We start from the raw sequence: 18,921 nt of genomic DNA on the forward strand, positions 1-18,921 counted from the left end.
GTCCATTGCACATCGGCGATGACTTCCAAGTGTAGACGGTGTTCCAGGCAGTCAACCTCTTTAAAGGTTTTTTTCATGGATTATACCCTTTAACTCCTAGGGTAAGCTGACTTCCCTGGTGAACAATGGTATTCTATTGCGTATGTATAAAGATTTTATTATGCCCTTAATGTAGGATAACAGAGGGCATCGAAGGGAGGCTTAAATGTTTTTATGGCGCTCAGCCGGATGTCTCGTGCATGTTTTCGCATATATCATAATTGAGGCGCGGTGCTGTGACGCAGTCACGTGCAACAAGCTAGCCTCTTCGTTCATACATGACAAAAGGGAGAACAAGGCGAACCTATACTTTTAGGTGTGTCTACAATTCGAGGCTGGAGGGCAGAAGGCCTTAGGATTGAAAGATCGTCGAGTAGATTTAAGATTATACACCATCCAACCATCCAACCGATGTTGATGAGTCGAATGCGTTGTTGTCGCTTGAAAAGCAGCAAATAGTCAGCAAAGAGTGAATCTGAAAGGCACTGCAACACAAGACTTGGATACTTGAAGCATGCCCGGATATGCTTGAAATAGTCTGAAAGTTTTAAGCCATCATTACATACTTTATTTGCCATCATTGGAATAGGAGATTAAATACCTTCGTCGAACACGTTCCCTCGTATGTTCGCATTTCTCTTTGTTTAAGAAGCTTAACTTAAGTAGGATTTGCCATTTAACTGAATAATTCATGAAAGAGATGTTTCTCAGGCACCAAGTATTAATTGGATCGTTGTGTTATATCAGACTAAAATAGGTCTACTCTTATGTACGGCACTGACTTCACTCATAAAGTCTGGTTCCCGGTGACTTCCTCTTGTCGTGGTACGGACGCAGTATTTTCCCTAAAATGTCAGCTGTTACCATCAGTTAAAAATGTTCCCACACCACCCAGCCAACGTTCGCTACAAAACATTGCTAATCACTAACTTTGGTGTTCCCCTCTCGAGAGAAACGAGTGCTGAGGTCGACTGTTTGTTTTATTGGGTTGGCGATCTGTCCAAACTAACGACATTGCTGAAGGAAGCGGTAGCTCGTAATAAGCAAAAAATAGCACTTAGTTATAGCAGTACTGTTTGCATTCAGCTACAAATGGTTCAATCCTGGGACTTGCATGGAACGGACACACCGACTGAAAACACTAACTTTAGATCAATGGTATTTTCGCGCGAACCATGGCCAAATTGGATAAGGATCTGTCATAAACGCCATTGGTACCGATTGCCATTGCTGATGCCTGCTGAAGACGAGTGGCAAATTCTGATTGAGCCGATCTTCAATATCATTTGATGTGAGAATAGGGCGTAAAAACCATTGCCTTAAAACGTTCTTGAGGCATCTTCATCCGCGAAATCAATTTGAATCAATCACTAGCCAGCATGCAGCCACTGATTATGCAAAAAGTTTCACGGTCAATGCCTAATTTGTTGACTGCTGCAGCGAAATGCATGTTGGCCATTCATTGTTTCTTTCAGAAATGACATGTCTTTTGGCTGATTGAGCTTGATTGCTACTTTTTTTCCACCGCAAGAAACTCCAACGAATTTTATTTTTTCAACATGTTCAACTGTAAAACGTCCAAGGCTTTGTTTGACATCCTTATAAACTAGTCGACTGGGGGCATTGACTCTGCGATAGGTGTTATTAGCTGCATAACAGCATGCCTTGTATCAAATCCCTGGCTACTAGGCGGATCAATTGCGTATTTTTGATCAATTGCCATTCAACCTGTCGTCTGCTACCACTGGGGAGATGTTGCTTCCTGTTTATTGCAATGGGGCCGTCGTACGGAGAGAGCAGTAGAAAAATTGCTCCCCTATTATCTAGAGTGGCGAATGATTGCCCCGGGGGCAGTACATTCGAACTACTTCATACTTCCAGAAGTAAATTTTCTTTAACATAACATATTCTTGTGATATAAAGTTATTTGAGTGTGAATTTTTTCAGTGCATGATTCTACGAAACGATCACCCATTTTCAACTCTTACATGAACTTATACATGCATTCGCACTGACAGTACGCTTTTTGCCCCTGTCATAGTGTGCCTATCGACCATCCTGAACATGCCTATCGACCATCCTGAACATGATTTCGTGGGGGTCGGTGTTGTCAAGATTTCTCCTGATGACCATGTGTTAAGACTATAGAACAACGACAATTCAGGCCTAGGTGCGAGTGGGCTTTGTTTAAAGACAACAGACCGTGAATTGGGTTTGGCCTTAATTCTTTTAACTTAATGTATACGTAAGGGACAAATTAACGTAATGGAATTCTATAAAAGTAATTGATAGAGTCTGGCCACCTCTAATCTAATTAAGTTAATTACCGGGCGAAATGGATGCTTTGAATCTGTCCTTTGCTCGAGTCGAGGAGTGCTGATATCGTCATTTCAAATGAACTAGTGCGTGTGCACAATTGATAGAAATATCGTTTGAAAAATAACTTAAAAGTTGGCATGACACTTAATATACTTAGTTCTTTTGACTCTGAATGGCAAGTGAAAACGCCCCTAATTACTTAATTGAAATGGAAACTACACACAAACAAATTGATCGATATTGGAGCGATGATTTCATTCCAACTTGTTTACGTGTAGTTATCTTGGTCTGAGGTGGAAAAAATCTACCGGCGCGGCTTGAATAGCTGAACAAAATTTCTCTTTAATGTTACCAGCCTTTGATAAACTGAAATTGGCATGGGGAAAGCATTTACTTTCTTGTTTTTGAGTAGCTTTCATTAGCAAGGGAAATCATACGTAAAAACTGTTGAAAAACTGTCGAACTGACGTCGAAGCGCAGACTGGAACTAGTCAATTTTTTATCTCTTCCTAGCACGAAATGCACTCTTTTTTGATTTTATAATAGAATACATTTCGCACTTCGTCTTTTGCAGCTCTTGGTCTGTTGGTCTGCGAAACCTACTTGTTGAAGGATTATCCGTCCACAGTTTTCCACTTCGCCATCCGATTTCAACGCGATCCTACACAAAACATAAACTAATCCCAGAAATATAGAAACCGAATTGGAAAAATAATCCAAAATGCCTCCTAAGTGGTAGGCGCTTGCACCGAAAACAAAACTCAAAAACAACTAAGTGTCATTATCGCTGAATACCAACTTATTTTTAAAACATGACTAGATCATGAGACGCGGAAGCAAAAGCAAAAGCTGCGCGGGTACAATTCAGTAAATGGATCTTGCTGTAAACGGATTAAAGTTATCTGGAAAAGACACTTTCATGTCACGGAAATAGCTTGTTTCATTGTTCCGGGGATAACAACACCAAATAGACAATGTTTGAAAGCCTGCCATTAACTATGATGCGCTATTTTGAAGAAGAAATTTGTTACAGTGGTGACTGCGAGGGGAAGAGAAAATTTAAGTCATGCTCCGAATGCGTGATAGATGCCGGTGATATGCAGAACAATCTTCGTCACTTTATTGTGGATGATGACTTTCAGGTGACTAGTCGTTCAATTAACTGCCGGTGAACCTCTGGTATCAAATCAAATTTACCCTGAAAAAAGTGTATTCGCTACTGTATGGTGAGGTATTAACATATTGTTCTGTATAGACTCATGACCTAAGCACATGATTTATTAGAATCTGTTGTTCGCGGACACTATAGGGCCGTTTACCCCGGGATCAAACCAAATCAACCCAGAGCAGACCAGATCAAATTTTATCATCATGTTATCCCTATTCTTTTCGGCCGACGTCTGGTGCGAAGATTCGTTAAATGAAATCAACTTTACTCAGGAAAAAGTCAAGAAATGTTGAAAGAAAAAAACCGTTATTCATTTGAAGAATTTTTTATTGAGATTCACAGCAAGAAAAAACCCGTTTACGACTTTGTTGATAATCACAGCAAGAATAATCCCGTTTACACCTTTATGGATAATCACAGCAAGAAAAAAATCCCGTTTACGACTTTATTGATAATCACAGCAAGAAAAATCCCGTTTACGACTTTATTGATAATCACAGCAAGAAAAAAATCCTGTTTACGACTTTATTGATAATCACAGCAAGAAAAAAATCCCGTTTACGACTTTATTGATAATTTAAGCAAGAAAAATCCGGTTTACGACTTTATTGATAATCACAGCAAGAAAAATCCCGTTTACACCTTTATGGATAATCACAGCAAGAAAAAAATCCCGTTTACGATTTTATTGATAATCACAGCAAGAAAAAAATCCCGTTTATGACTTTATTGATAATCACAGCAAGAAAAATCCCGTTTACGACTTTATTGATAATCACAGCAAGAAAAAAATCCTGTTTACGACTTTATTGATAATGACAGCAAGAAAAAAATCCGGTTTACGACTTTATTGATAATCACAGCAAGAAAATCCCGTTTACACCTTTATTGATAATCACAGCAAGAAAAATCCCGTTTACGCAATGCGTGAACCCATGTTTACCAATGGAGGAAACATGAGTTCACCAATTAACATGTGAGATGTGTTCGGGTCAAGCTATTCACTTTTCCCTGGAGGGTGCACCTAATTTCTTCCAAATGAGTATAAAAAGACGGGAACGTGTATGGAGAAGGTTAGTATACATTAAAGCCTATACGTCCATAGAAGTGTACATTCAAGCTATATTTTGGTCAGTGATTTTAGCAATGTTTTCTACCTCCAACCTTAGTCTTTAAACTTTTCATTAAAATGTAGTCATTGAGTCGTGTTAAAAGTGTATGTCTCTCCCCTAACCCCATTACCGCATTAATCACCAAAGTTTTTCGGTGCATCTGGATTCACCCTGCGCAGTGCATCCCTTGGGATCACATCAGACAGCATTTATTGTCCTCAGCATTCCGGCATTTCCCTACGTCAGTTGCACATGAGAGCCCGGGGCAGCAATCCTGTTCTTTGCAGCCATGATACTCAACGGCGCAACTCACTCGCTTTTCTCTGTTCAGCTCCTCTGCAAAAAAAAAACAAAAAAACATTGACGTTATTTTTCATGCGTTATTTTTGTAGAGCGAATAACATCGTCGTGAATATTTCTTGTCTGTTCGACTGTTCGAAATTTAAGTCTATTTCACACCTAAGAGTGCAGCGTACTGACAGGGCAAATTTGATTTTTTTTCGAGAAACAACATTTTTTGGATAGACTCACAGGACATAATGCGTGCTTTTCTGACAGAGGAAAATCGATCCAATTTTGAGGTGTCTAGAATTGTCACAGATGGAGCAATTAATGCACTGCCTTTTGTATGTTATGCTTGGCTGCTGTTCTTGATTGAAAACTTAAATGCTCGCAAATCTTCTTAATCATGAGGTGAACACGAACAGACACTTTCTAAATAGTTATCAGACATGTTAATTACTAGGCTTGTTCGTGAAGTGGTGCTTTTAGTTTGATTGCATTGTGAGTGTTGATCCTAAATGAACCGACTTGCAGTAATGTTTAAGTGCTTCTTTTATTTTTCAGTTATTTTCAACTTTTAACCTATATCAGCCTTACTACGTAATGCGGATTTTTCAGGGATTTAGAGTATCGAAAGCGCCTTGTGAATTCAGTTTCGCACTTTTGTCTGAAAACATTGATTCTATTCAATCGCCATGATGATTGCTTACCGATAGCTGATACTTCCAAAGTGGCAAACACGGCCAACACTACCACCAGCACTAAGAGTGTAGACTTCATGGCTATGAAAAGAGAGATATATACACCTGTTGGAGAGATCATTTAGACACGCCAGCTCCCCAGACTCATTGAAGACCTACACTGCTCATTCTGAAGCACACGCGGTTTTCAATTATGGTCAATAAATTAATTACCTGCATGTACACTCAAATCAATATTTTTGATTTCCTTTCCCAGTATCTTACACTCCCCAAGTTCCGTCAACATACGGATGGCATTGCATGTGCTGCTACGTTCTGCGGGAACACGGGCGATGCTTTCTGGAAATCTGGTTGAGGTAAACCGTATTCCTTATTCACTCACGGTTTGGTACATGTATCTATACATTGGTGATCATCGAAAAGGTATTTACTAAAACTCCTCACGCGGTTATAAAGTCGTCTCATTTAATCCTTCCTGCATCTGCCATCAATCCGTGATGATCTTTCTTGCAAACAAACACAACATAATATCAATTTTGATGAAGAAAACTACTTACTTCTGATGAAAACGGAATGCTACGCTGCCTCAAAAAGACCCCTCTCAAACCGTTCAAACTGTTTTCGGAATAAGCTTTTTAATTGACAATTGCAATGGGAGTGAATTTGTTGAGTGGTCTTCATAACACCTGTTTCTCCGATGAGTAGAAGTGAAGCAACCTCGGTCCGGGTATGAAAATGATCATGAAGGCTGAGCACGAAGTTGCTTCTTGTCTGCATCTTCTCAATCTCCATGCTGAGATAATCCGAATAATCTCTCACGGAAAGGGAGCCTATTCAGCAAGACACCAAGCCATGTAACTTTCGTGCGTGCTTGGAGATTGGTAAGTACCGGAAATGTTGGTCTGACCCGGTCATGCGGAATATTCAACCATTGTGACGTAAACCGAATGCTCTTTTTATTCAATTTTGAAATAAAAACCTAATTCTCCTCGGCTATTCAGAATCACAGATACCGTGACGGCAACGCTGAATCGTGATTCAATGGAGCTGTCAAATGAATAATGGTAGCTGAAGTAGCTGAATCGATTCGTGATCCAATCTCGCGAGAATGCCATGTTGTGCCACATGGTTGTACTGAGATTGTCGCATGTAGCTCCAGTCTAAAACGATATATAATATCGCACAGGTGGTTCGAGGTACAATCCGAAACTGCCGTATTGATTAATTCTATTTTGAACAGATTGCACTCCAAAAGCAGACAAATGTATCGGAATTCTGTCCCATGTTGTAAACGAGTGACTTATCACGGATCCTTATACGTATACGGATTGAAATGTACACAAAATCCGTCCTTTTCTACAGAGTTTTATACGTATACGTATTGCTGTTCTCAGCCAACACGGGTCAGTGCAGATCTTGATAACATCGACACCTACGAAGCAGCTATCAGGGTGGTCGATAGGCCTAAAGCCCGCAGCACACTGGCCGCCAACTTTGGCGACAAGAAGCGTTCAGCTGACGCCTCTCGACGCCGAAGTTGGCGGCCAGTGTATCCCGGTCAGAGCACACCTGCCCAGAATCGGCGTCCAGTAGCGTCTTTTCCGCCACTTTAGGCTGCCACTTTGAAATCATGTGACATCAAGACGCATGGTGATTGGCCATAGCCTCGCCGCCGACGCCAATTCAGGCATCAATCCGTAGCACACCTGCTTCTTCTTGCGTTTAAACGCGGCGACACGCGTCAAAAATCGAACCTATTAGATATTTGGCGTTTAGTTGCGGCAAGTAGCGTCAAGTCGCGTTCGCCGACGCCGTTCGTAGCAGACTAGGGATTTTTCAGGCGTTCAGGACTCTTGCGACAAAAAACGCCAGTGAACGCCGAAGTTGGCGGCTAGTGTGCTGCGGGCTTTATGCTTCAGTGTAATTTCAATCCTCATGACACATAATAATAATAATGATTAGTTATCATATTGCACTTTTCAAGGTTTCCCTCAGGGCTCAAACGTTTTTTGGGATTCCATATTATCACCCCGGTCTCCACAGATATCAATTAGGGGTTTCAAGGAGCAACCAGAAGGCGCTCACTTGAATTCGGTAGTAGTAGGGGAACCAAGCAGTAACTCGGGCGGGAGTCGAACCCACCACCACTTGATCATCATAAGGAAGACTCTCTTCACTGCGCTTCCTTATGTGTTGCATTCAAGTGGTCGCTGACGTCAGAGAGGTTTCGAGTTAATTGCATCGAACACTTGGTGGATGGGTTCCTACTGTTGTCGACAATAAACTTCATCGCCCATCCTGTTATCAACGCCTTCAATCCATACTGCTGCACCTTGCATTAACTTTTGTATTCAAGAATTGACAAGCAGTACACTTTGGTTCAATGGGCTGTTTCAGGCCATAAGGGGTATTTTGAATTGCTTAGGAACATAGGCGAGTTTTCCCTAATCCCCCGAAACGCCAACGCGAACACCTGAATCATTTTTCGACATCGTTATCAGGATCTCGAACACTGGGATAAGTGTTTGCCTTGGCGTTATCGGGGGCTTTCCGAAAACTCTCTGCCATTTCCATACAATTTGGCACTTACTAGTAACAAGTTGCGCTGGTGAGCAGATGCAATAAGTCTTGCTAAGAGTTTCGAAAGTCACACTCAGTGTGCGTTGTTAACGTAATAGATGTTTTTTAAATTCCTTTTCAAATTTTTAATGTGGAAGGTATGGCCCCCTTTAATTGAGTTGATACGCAGTGACAACATCTGCTTTCAATTAGTTTCATTGATGGAATGTCAGCATGTGATTTCGAAATATGCTGCTACCCCGGTCTAGACTCCCGGGGCAGTCCATCGAGTCTTCCTAATTGGATCTCCTTATGTAGGCCTACCGGGCGATAGGACGAGGCCGGTCCACTGTGTCCGGAGTGTACCCCGGTCAGGATCCTGATCACGAAGTGTAGAACCAACTGACTGTTAAATTGAAACGTCTGTGATTGTGGATATCGCCTTCTGTAAACAGAGAAGTACCATATGTCACGAAATGAACGACTTGGAGATATTTCAAATGTGCTTCATTGAATTCCTCGTTTTGAGTCCTCTCCACTGCAGTGCTTTAAAATGGTACGCCGTTCTTAAATGCAATGCACTAGCGGGTCTGAAAAAAAGGGCAATTAATATACACAATTCCGTGAAGCAGTGACCTAGCATGCAAATTAGCTGAAACCTGGTATTTGTAGTATTTGTATAACTGTCTACACAACGATAATGTTGAAATTGATTTTCAGTTCGTTTTACGCAATTGGAAATTTTCAAATTCAATTTCAAATTTACGATTTTTAACAAAAGGCGTCAGCTTTTATTGAACAGCGTGTCTGGCGGGTTCAAAGCATAAATCGTCAAATTTTCGAAGGCTTTTTTTAATTCACTAGTACCCTCGAATCTTTATTATTTGAAAAACCGAAAAAAATATCGTATTCACCCAAACATAAATCAGGAACGTTTTTATTTATTTTAGAGTATACGTGTATTATATAAATCACAACACTAATGAGCAGTGCCATGAGAACGCCTACTTTGTCATCACGGGCTGTATTCGTCTCCCCCAACAACTCATTACACGCAACAATTCGTTCTTCAAGGCGTTGATCTACCGTGAACGCGTTCCCTTCAGCTTGTGGTCAACAAGCTCATCATGTCAGTCTCGTGGGAGTCGTTTCTTAGCAATTTCCAAATGATATTACATGTAGCTGCAAAACATGAGAGGAGTTTTGTCAAACTTTAACGTGTGTTGGTAGAAAATCAAAGTTTAAATTCCCTGCAATGCTGCAGCTACATGGAGGTCTACTCACAACAATAACGGAGAACACGGATTTTGCGTTCGATGCGGAGACTCAAGAACACGTTCTCACTTTCTTAGAATGTTCGTGAACAGTGTGGGACGGGCGAGTAAAATACCCATAAGAAGGGGTACCTACCACGCGAAAGCCTTCCTTAACATCAAAAGCGAACTCCGATAGCTTTTTCCTCCACCAAAACCATGATCCAGACGCGATATACACAATTTACGTTCCGAGCTCAGCAGTGGGCCTCAGTCCGACTTCTTTTTCACTTCGCTCTTGGGCGTCTCAAGGTACATTTGTAAGATGACCAATTTGACGGGAAGGATGTTTGAGCCGCGCGATTTCTGTTCAGTTGTGGTCCAAACTCTACTTTATCGATCGAAAATCACAAGTCAGAGTACTTTGCATCAAAAACCAATGTACTTCCATAATCAAGATAATGGCACTCTCGCTGCGGGAGCTGAGCGAAAACAGCGTAGCCGTATTTTCAGTCAGCCGCTACAGCCCCCGTGGCACAGTTGAAATGTTTCCTGTCCCTTGCTGTTTCCGCGGTGATTTCCAATCATCTTAATGTCAAAGGAAATAAGAGCCATTTTCTGGTAGACTAGGCGGATGCAACGCGCCAGCAATCTCGACAAAGGAAGAGAGGGCTGCTCAGTGTCCTATGTACATTACCTTTATCACCCCAGGCCTAAAATCACTTAAAACAAAACACAGTCTTTCAATAGATTTATTGGTATCAATTTTCGAACAGTTCAACAGAGAAAACAATGCATAGTTGTTACTCTAGAGCATCGTATCAGACGAACACAAACCAACCCCTGCACCAAGAGACACAAAAAAGTTCACTACTTTGTATCCACATAAGTTGCACGTAAGAAGACGTCTAACGCAATCAAAAAACATTTGTGAGCTCCTTTAACAGTTCCTTTACCCTGTTTGCCAACATGAAAGCGCTAAAAGCCTGCGACCATCTGCCAATTTACTTGGATGTTTACGATCGCATGTGAGACGAAATAAAGGAAACCTGGCTCACTTCATGTTCCTCTCTCCGAAGATGAAAGGAATGGGAAGAAAACGCAACACGCGATGTGGTTTGTTCGTGTTTGCGGTAATAATTTAGGACCACTTTGGCGTGACGCTCAGGAGAGAGCTTGTGCGACCTTTCGCCTTCCGTTTCGAAACAAAATACAACTTCTTCTATGCCGAACCCAACTTTTTAACTCCAACATGTCGTAAAAGGCAAACTGAAAAAAACACCTCGAATAGTACCAACACCTCTGACGGCAAATGCCCTAAAATCCAATGCTAACTCCGCTGAAAGGGGTTTGGGTTGTACTCACCCGGCTGAAATTAATAAAGACTCTATAAATTCTTGATACAAGGCACTCCTATTTTTCGTCGTTAAAGTTCCACTAGTTGAATTCGGGGCTGGTGGTACCAAATTGCTGTGCGAGATTGATGTAAGAATACTATGAATCATATCAAAAACTAAACCGCGATATGATAATATTCTGTCCAATTTAGTTAGTAGGACAAACGTTTCCGTAGAACACACGGCCAATTTAGTCAGTTTTGAGAATTATGATATTTGTCCCAGTTTGTGAAAGAAAATTATCATGTCATTACGAGTATGCCTGTGGTCGTCATAGCTCAATGGTTTTCTTATCAAAAGGCTCCAGGGAATATTAGGAAGGAGTTTGCTGGATAGTAACCCAAGACACGACGGGTAGATTTAACAATGTAATAACCCGAGGCATGCATTGGTAGACTTTATAAGAGTTTGATAAGAGAAATGGGCTGTCTTGGCAATAACAATTGCTGATAATGACGATCATAAAAAAACTGCTTGTTGATCAACGGTAGAAATGTCATTATTCCTTACGAAGACGCATTTCCTAGTTTGTTAGTTTTCTATGAAAGGGATGAGAAGTTTGATGGAAAGCATGCGATTTCAAAGACGTATCCTTCCGGAGCCTCAGTAGAATGCCAGTCACAAAGCAACCATTTTGTTTTTTGTCAGGATTGTGCTGAGTCAATCCGGTAATCTAATCATCCCATCAAGGACAAGATTGACATGATACACGCTGTTGTTGTTGTTGTTTTTTAAAGAGAGTGGTTCAGAGTCTTCGCTAGCATGACTGTTTGCTCTTTTGAGCATTGTAATGCTGCCCACTGGGTGCAAGGTGAGAGTATTGACCGGGCTCGTGACTTACAGTGGTATCCCAGCTGCCTGATCGGTACAACTTTTCCAAGGTCATAAGCAATTTTTTCAGTGGCGACCAATGACGAACTTTGTGTACACGAACACTACTGTGGTAATTTTATACTTCGCTGATTGACACAGAAAAGGCCATCAACCATTCACCAGCGATGATACCGTAGAGTCCTCCCAGGAAAAACAAAATGTCTTGATTAAGTGGCCTCTGGGAAAAATCTGACATCAGTGCGTATATCAAAGCAGGAAAGCGTAAGTTGATGTCTAAAAATGGTTGCAACTCTACACTTTGTGGCCAATGATGGTCGCGTATTTATGTTGTTATCGGTTATGGGGCTTCGGAGATCAAAAGGCGATCATAGATGCGTCCCAAAGTGTAATTTCTCCCGCAGACTTTGAAGTGGCCAAGGGTGGTTTAGTCACTGATTACATGGCGAACGATTATGGCTACGACTGATTTGTTTGTAGCCTGGCCCAGAAAATGGCAGATGGAAAGAACAAAATTTCGTTAATTGGTTGTGGCAATCGGTTATTCTTCTTGTCCTTGGTTTGGGCGACGCACGAACGCGAGTGTTGCACGGAGAATCACAGCCTCTGTTATCGCTCTGTGAAAACACACTTAAAGGCGTGGCTTGCTTTTTTGTTATAAAGCACTGAGACCTGTCTGGTTATTGACACATCACTTTATTTTCGGCGCTATAGAGCATTTTACAATGTCTTAAAGTCAGAATGCGCGCACAAATCCGTTGTTTTCACACGACTAACGTTCTTGACGATACCTAGTACTGGTATTCACATAGCGTTGCTGACCAAAACTAATAACACTACCTGAGCAGTCGGATTTTTGACCAGAATAGGCTAGCGTGAATGAACGAAATTATTTACAAGATCAAACGATTTTGTCTGCAGTCTAGGGAATGGAATATCTCTTGCGGGCTCAGAGAGGTATTATACATTTTGATTAGTTCCTGGAGATAATATCAAGGGTCAGTTGCCAGACGAGATGCACAACCGGTACCCGCTTTCTTAAGTCAGGCTATTCATTCCAGTTGCGTTTGATGTATAGTAGAGATTGGTCATGGCCAGTTGTGAGGATGAACGGATCCTCGAATCACACCCATCACCAGTCGATAACGTCACTTAGGTTATCATTTCTGGCCGATAATCTCAGCATTCCATCACGACCGCCGCATTTCATTTTTTGTACATTTTCTTTTTAATAAATGCATTGACGTAGTAGTGTACCTGTGACGAGGATCGAAGTGTGGTCTTGCACCCGCTGACGGATTGGTAACTGAGAACGCCTGACGCCTAGAATATATACCGTGAAATCTTTTCTAAGAGGTCAATCATCAGGCCTATGATTTGGATAACAAAATATTGGCTTGATCACCCGGATTTTGGACCTCTCAGTATCGATTTGATAGTAATCCTTCTCGTCGTAATCCATGCAATAATATTTCTCATTAGACAGAAAGTATGAAAAATTATCTTAGCTGCGCACGACTCAGGATGAAAAAAAATAATCTCAAATCGGCGGCCGAGTCGAAAATTACGTTCCCGACTTGGACACAGGGTGTTTTGTCCACGCAGTTCAGCTTCAAGCTCAGCGTTAACCATCTGCAGGTCTTGGGTTCCGTCCTTGGAAAGCCCGAGTCAGACAGAACGTGGTTTATCGCCGGGCATAGCCCTTTCTATTCATATCAATAGGCTTCCGCTACACTTTGTTCAGCTGGAATGTTCTTAAAGTTGTTATATCAAGCTACATGTCTCTTAAGTCAATCAGTATATTAAGAAACAGTCACAAAGACTTCGTTAACCAAAATGAACTATCGTGCCGATAAAGTACGTGCTTATCGTTCCAGCGCAAACATACTTTGAAGTTCATACTATGACTTTGGAGGCTTTGGAGACACCAGCCAGGCTCTTCCTTTGTATACATGTCATCCTGGCAAGTATTCTGCCGTCGGCTTCCTCCAGCTGCCGAAGAAGTTGGCTGGGATGATGTCACTAATTGTAGCCCGTAGTGAAGTACATGGCCGAGCTTCCACCGCCCCCAGCCGGCCGGAGGTAACCGTCTGCGAGCACTGAGACATGACACGGGCGCGACGGAAGTGGGCAAAGTTTGGCGAAGACAAGGATAGATCAAAGACTGGTGAAAGAGTGAAATTGGTTTTGAAAGTTCATGCAACTTCATGAATGACGGAAACAGTGGCCTGATCTTTCTTTCAGCAATTGGCGATGTGCGTGGGAGGTGGTAAACTTGTGAGGTTTGGCGACTCGCGGAAAAGATGAAACGGGCGGAATAGAACTAAGAGACGAATAAGTATTGGCATCAATTGCCGGATTCGTCACACATCGCACTGTCTTTATAAAATGTATAACCTTTTTGTAAATTGGTTGAAAAAGGGTCAGTAGTCAGCATCTTAAACCACGATACTTCTATCACCCAAAGACCTTTTCCATGACGTTCTAAATCTAGCCTGTTGTGCAGTACATGTGACAGCGCTTCCGGCAGCCGGAGTGACCAGAATGACTGCTGAAGATGTGACACGGCTCAGACGGAAATGGACAAGTTTGCCGACAACGCCTAAACGCTGGGATGTTAATAGGCTACTGAGCGAATGGTGACATATAATACCACGTTTCGTGGTGAGTGTTGCCGGACAGATTAAAGGTGGCCTGTCGCGAAACCCTTATAAAAATGGGAAGTCATTGATAGCCCGGTAAAGACTGAAGATGGGAATACATTCTCATTCATATAGCTTAGCTGTTTCAAGGAGACCAGCTGTGGCATATACATATAGTTTTCAATTTCAATTTTTTTTTCATCTCATGAATAGCATCACAACTCAGCAATCTTCAAAATGAATCGTATCACACAAACTGACAATGGCAATCGTCCACTGTCGTGTCTCGCGCCAAAAAGTCCAGTGTTAGTGTTTTTAAATTTTATCACATTTCATTCCAGTACCTGTAATATTCCCTTGTTTGCATGGGAAGGCCACCTACAGTTTGCGAGAATTGACATGATATTTTCCTAATTTCCATCATATAGTGGTACGATTCAGAAGTCAAGAATGAGCCAGAAACCGAAGTATGTCTCCTAAAGAGTAAGACAATAATGTTGTAGAACGCTACTGGACAAATATTTTCTATGATTCCTGTATTTTGGGGGGGAGGAGAGGTGTCTACGACTTTTGGTTTCCTCTTGACCCTGTGATTTCTTTTCATGTTCATGTCAAAGTATTATCACGTTTTCTATGACCATTTTCATGCCATTTTCAAATCACTGATTTCTTTTTCAACTTACTCGTTCCAGGGGTAGGCGACATCAACAGTTCCGGCCATGATATAAACGGGACGCTACTCAACGGAATGCGGTTGCTCGAGTCACACGGGGAGGTCCACCCAAACCAGGGATTCTACGACAAGGCCCAGTTTGTGACGGGCCTGATATGTTACCCCATAGTGTGCATTTTCGGAATAACAGGGAACCTTATAAGCATTATCGTAATAAGCCATGGAAAATTACTAAATTCGACGAATATTTACTTAGCGGCGCTAGCCGTTTCGGATACGATAAAATTGATGAACGATTTTTGTTATTTCTTAGTGATATTATTACTCCGCGTTGACCCGCCGATGGGGGAATTGGGCTATGCTTATTTGTATCCGTACGCGCACTTTATTTTCAACGCGACTGCCTGTGTTACTGCTTGGTTGACCGTGTCCGTCGCCGTTGAGCGATACATTCTCGTGTGTCGACCGGCACGTGCCAAACACCTATGCACTATTCGACGCGCGCGGATTAACACAACCTTGGTATTTATCGCCATGAGTATGCTGTGTGTCCCGTTCGCATTACGATACGAAACGATCACAAGAACTAGCAACACTACCAATGAGACAGCCTTAGATGTGGAAGTAACGTCTCTATGGAGAAATAAAACATTCGAAACAGTATACACGTGGGGGCAAAATCTAATACGTTCTGTGATACCGTTACTTGTGCTATGCGTTTTGAACTTCTTGATAATACACGCAGTGAGGCGGACTCGTGCGCGTAAGACCGTTTTCTCGCGGCATAGGATAACTATCATGTTACTGTGTGTGATTATAGTGTTTTTACTGTGCATTACACCCGACGCCATTATGTCCACCGTGTTTGGGTTTGGGTATTACGAAGAAAACTATCTCGTCCGAGGTGTCAGAGAATTCACAGATTTTTTATTATTGGTAAACTCGGCGGTGAATTTCATCCTATATTGTATTTTCAATACTTTATTTCGCAAGCAGTTCATGGTTTTATTTTGCAATCGCTGTGCGAGAGACCGGATACAGATTCACGAAAGCAGATGCGGGAAGGTGTCCTTCTCGCTACGGACCCCATCTGTCGCAAATAATGGTTTCCGGAAGTTGAGCAGCATCAATGGCGCCTCCAAAATCTATAAATAGCATTCGTGGACGGCGTCACGTGCCGCTATGGCCGATGACGTCAGTTGTATGCCCTCCCGGGCGGACTTTAATGAATTACCCTCCACAAATATAGGGTGAACTCCCGGCATTCCAGAGGAAGCTGAAGTGCGTGTCATCTCAATGTAAAAATCTACCTCAAAATGCAACCAAATACAGGATTACAGAGGAGTACTATGATATTTTGAATTGGTACACGCATATTGTAAACACGGTGCCTATAGTCGACTTGCCACATGACTGACCACCGAGCAGGGGTTATACCAGTATTTCTGGTTACAAATGCCCCGCCCGATCCTATGCAGCTTGTCCTGTGTAAAGGGTGCAAGAAGTACATGTACATTGCACATTGCATCTCACTAAAATTCGTTTTAGAAAAGATTAGGGCGTGTCTGTGGTGGCCTGTAACTGGTGTCAGTATTCATTCGATTAGGCACCGTGGTAAACACTGCAAAACAGGTATGTGACAGCAAGTCGGAAAAAAAGGCCCTAAAATATTTATTTATACATGGTAAAACTAAGCTAGGTGTTTTGTAAATATAGGGAAACACCATCCAAAGGTAAGAAAGGCGGAAAATCTAAATTTGTATGCATGTGCAGATGAAAGGCTAGGCTATTTAACTATCTACGCTGACGCTTGTTGTAGTGTAAGAATCGAGATGGAATCGCAAGTTTACGCAATAAGAACCAAAAGGGAACTTTATTTTGGTATTGAGAGTACTCCGTGGTACAAACGCACTTCTGCCAAAGCTTAAAACGAAGTCTACTTATTGACCTATTTTCGGGTGTGAGTAGATGCTTTCTTTGTGTGTTTTCCATTGTGAAAGTGATCCTATCAGAAGACAAATTTGGGATGTCAAAGAACTTTTCATCAAAATTAATTTCAGATATAGATATGATAGGCTTCTCCTTTCATGTGTCCATTTCACAGCCAGCAAAAATAATACATGTATAACAAAGACTTGGAGGGATATATGCGTGGCGGAAGAAATTGAGGTTGTTAATCTTGCAGAGTACCTAATGACTATTGACTATTGACTAATGACTAATGAATTTTATTACATTCTCACCAAAATTGGTACATATAGGTGACAATATTAGTAGCTTTGCCGTTTGCATTGTGTGTCTCCCCCTGTTGGCTGCTTGGAGAAACAATACTCTCGACTCTGCTTCGGGAAACACAATTTTACATCGAATTAGAACTCGTTTTGGAGTTTACCAAAGAGATGTACGTGGCAAAGAAGCATAGGTGTTTTCGGCAAAGGCTTATCCTCCGCTTCAGAGATGTTTTACTCAAAAGTTTCAAGATATGTTAGACCTTGCTAAGTCAGAACCGATTTCGGGGCATTTTCACATGGCAAAGGTACGGTGGGTAAAGGTATCGGTTGGCCTAAAATTATCTGGAGAGGAAATGACGACACAAAAGAAACAGACAAAATTTCATTTTGAGGGGCGGAAGGCAGGAAATAGAACTCCTCACTTCTGGAAATTGAAATGAATTATTTGGATCATCAGAAGTCAAGTGGCGTTGAAATCGCGATGGATTTTTTCAATCGTGGGGATGGGAGCCAATAATGTGATACGAAGCTGTGGCAAGGAACCCGAAATAATTTAGTACCGTAAAAATGGTTGCGGTCATTACTGTAAATCGTCAAACATTCGCTGGCATTATATATATTAGAAATAAAGAACTATCGTAATCCGGAAAAACAGAAATCTGAAACTTAACTTCAGAACTTTTTGCGAATTGCACAATTACAATAATGTATAGAGGCGCGGAGATTGATGGTTTCCAGTATTTACGTACATGTAAACTAGCTCTGCACTGTACAACAGCCGTAGTGCTAACCTTTTCGACATTGCGCGTCCCATTGATGCACAATACGATTTGTTTCCAATATTTTACGACAAAACCCGTAGAAGCATCTTTTATTTACCCTTTTCTGTGAGTACATGTACATTCGTATTATTCTTATTCGCGGATGTCAGTTTTTCAGTATGAAAAATAAAGATCATGTAATTTTCTATTTCAAATGCATCTGACCAACTCACTTTAGTTTCATGTTGTGTGGAATGTTGCTGCATATTGCTGGAGTCTAGCTGAAAACGAACCAGACTGAACTCTACCCTCGTTCCAGGCAACATGATTTCCGAGCAGGAATTCATGTTGCCTCCGACAAGGTTCATATCAAGAGGAAAATCGCCTCCGACAAGGCTCATATCGCCATAGCCTGGCTGTTAGAGGCGAAGAAAATCTCCGCCCTAACATGAAAAACCTCTGTGGTTCAACGGTTAGAATGCTGGACTTTCGATCTGATGAACACGGGTTCCACTCCCCGTGTATCCACAACATTTTTTCTCTCTTCATTTCCGTTTTTTAATCATTCATGAACATATAGTATTATTAGTATTGTTATCATCGTTATCATCAATATCATTTTTATCCTGAAAACCCCTAAACCCGAACTTTACAAACTCAAGTACTCACGGATTTCAGACTGCAACGAAGATCTCACCAAAACTGATATAACTGTAGAATTTCCCGAGACATGTCCAAAACCACCTCACGACTCTTGCGGAAATCGTTATTAGTGATCAGCATTTAGTCTGTTGCTACATGAGCAGGCACATGGAGGCGAATAGGTGCATTTTCCTCCTGGTCACCTATAAAATCCTTCACCCAGGTTTCCCTTTAAATCACTGTGTGCTATATCAATACGATAGACTATCCCAGCATTCTACTACAGGACATAAAAGAGGCGAAAAGGCACA

The 18,921-nt window shown here is 41.6% G+C and overlaps 1 protein-coding gene and 1 long non-coding RNA gene across 4 annotated transcripts in view; one reads left to right on the forward strand and one right to left on the reverse strand.

The window, feature by feature from the left end:
- The window catches only part of LOC135498077 (FMRFamide receptor-like), a 75,574-nt gene extending 59,094 nt beyond the window's left edge, over window positions 1–16,480 (forward strand). For both annotated transcript variants that reach the window (XM_064788235.1, XM_064788233.1), the window contains exon 2: window positions 14,996–16,480. In XM_064788235.1, the coding sequence (XP_064644305.1) occupies window positions 14,996–16,131 (1,136 nt within the window). In that variant the 3' untranslated portion in view covers window positions 16,132–16,480. The remainder of the gene's footprint in view (window positions 1–14,995) is intronic.
- LOC135498125 (uncharacterized) lies at window positions 3,833–6,266 on the reverse strand. Of its 2 annotated transcripts, XR_010449006.1 has the most exons (4): window positions 6,179–6,266; window positions 5,631–5,702; window positions 4,410–4,974; window positions 3,833–4,168 (listed from the first exon to the last, which is right to left on the reverse strand). It is a non-coding gene; the product is annotated as an uncharacterized LOC135498125 (long non-coding RNA). The 2 variants fall into 2 exon arrangements; XR_010449005.1 differs by lacking the exon at window positions 3,833–4,168 and having other exon boundaries at window positions 4,188–4,974.
- Window positions 16,481–18,921: the final 2,441 nt, after the last annotated feature.

This window comes from Lineus longissimus, chromosome 13 (genome assembly GCF_910592395.1).
Source record: "Lineus longissimus chromosome 13, tnLinLong1.2, whole genome shotgun sequence".
In the NCBI taxonomy this organism is placed as follows: domain Eukaryota; kingdom Metazoa; phylum Nemertea; class Pilidiophora; order Heteronemertea; family Lineidae; genus Lineus; species Lineus longissimus.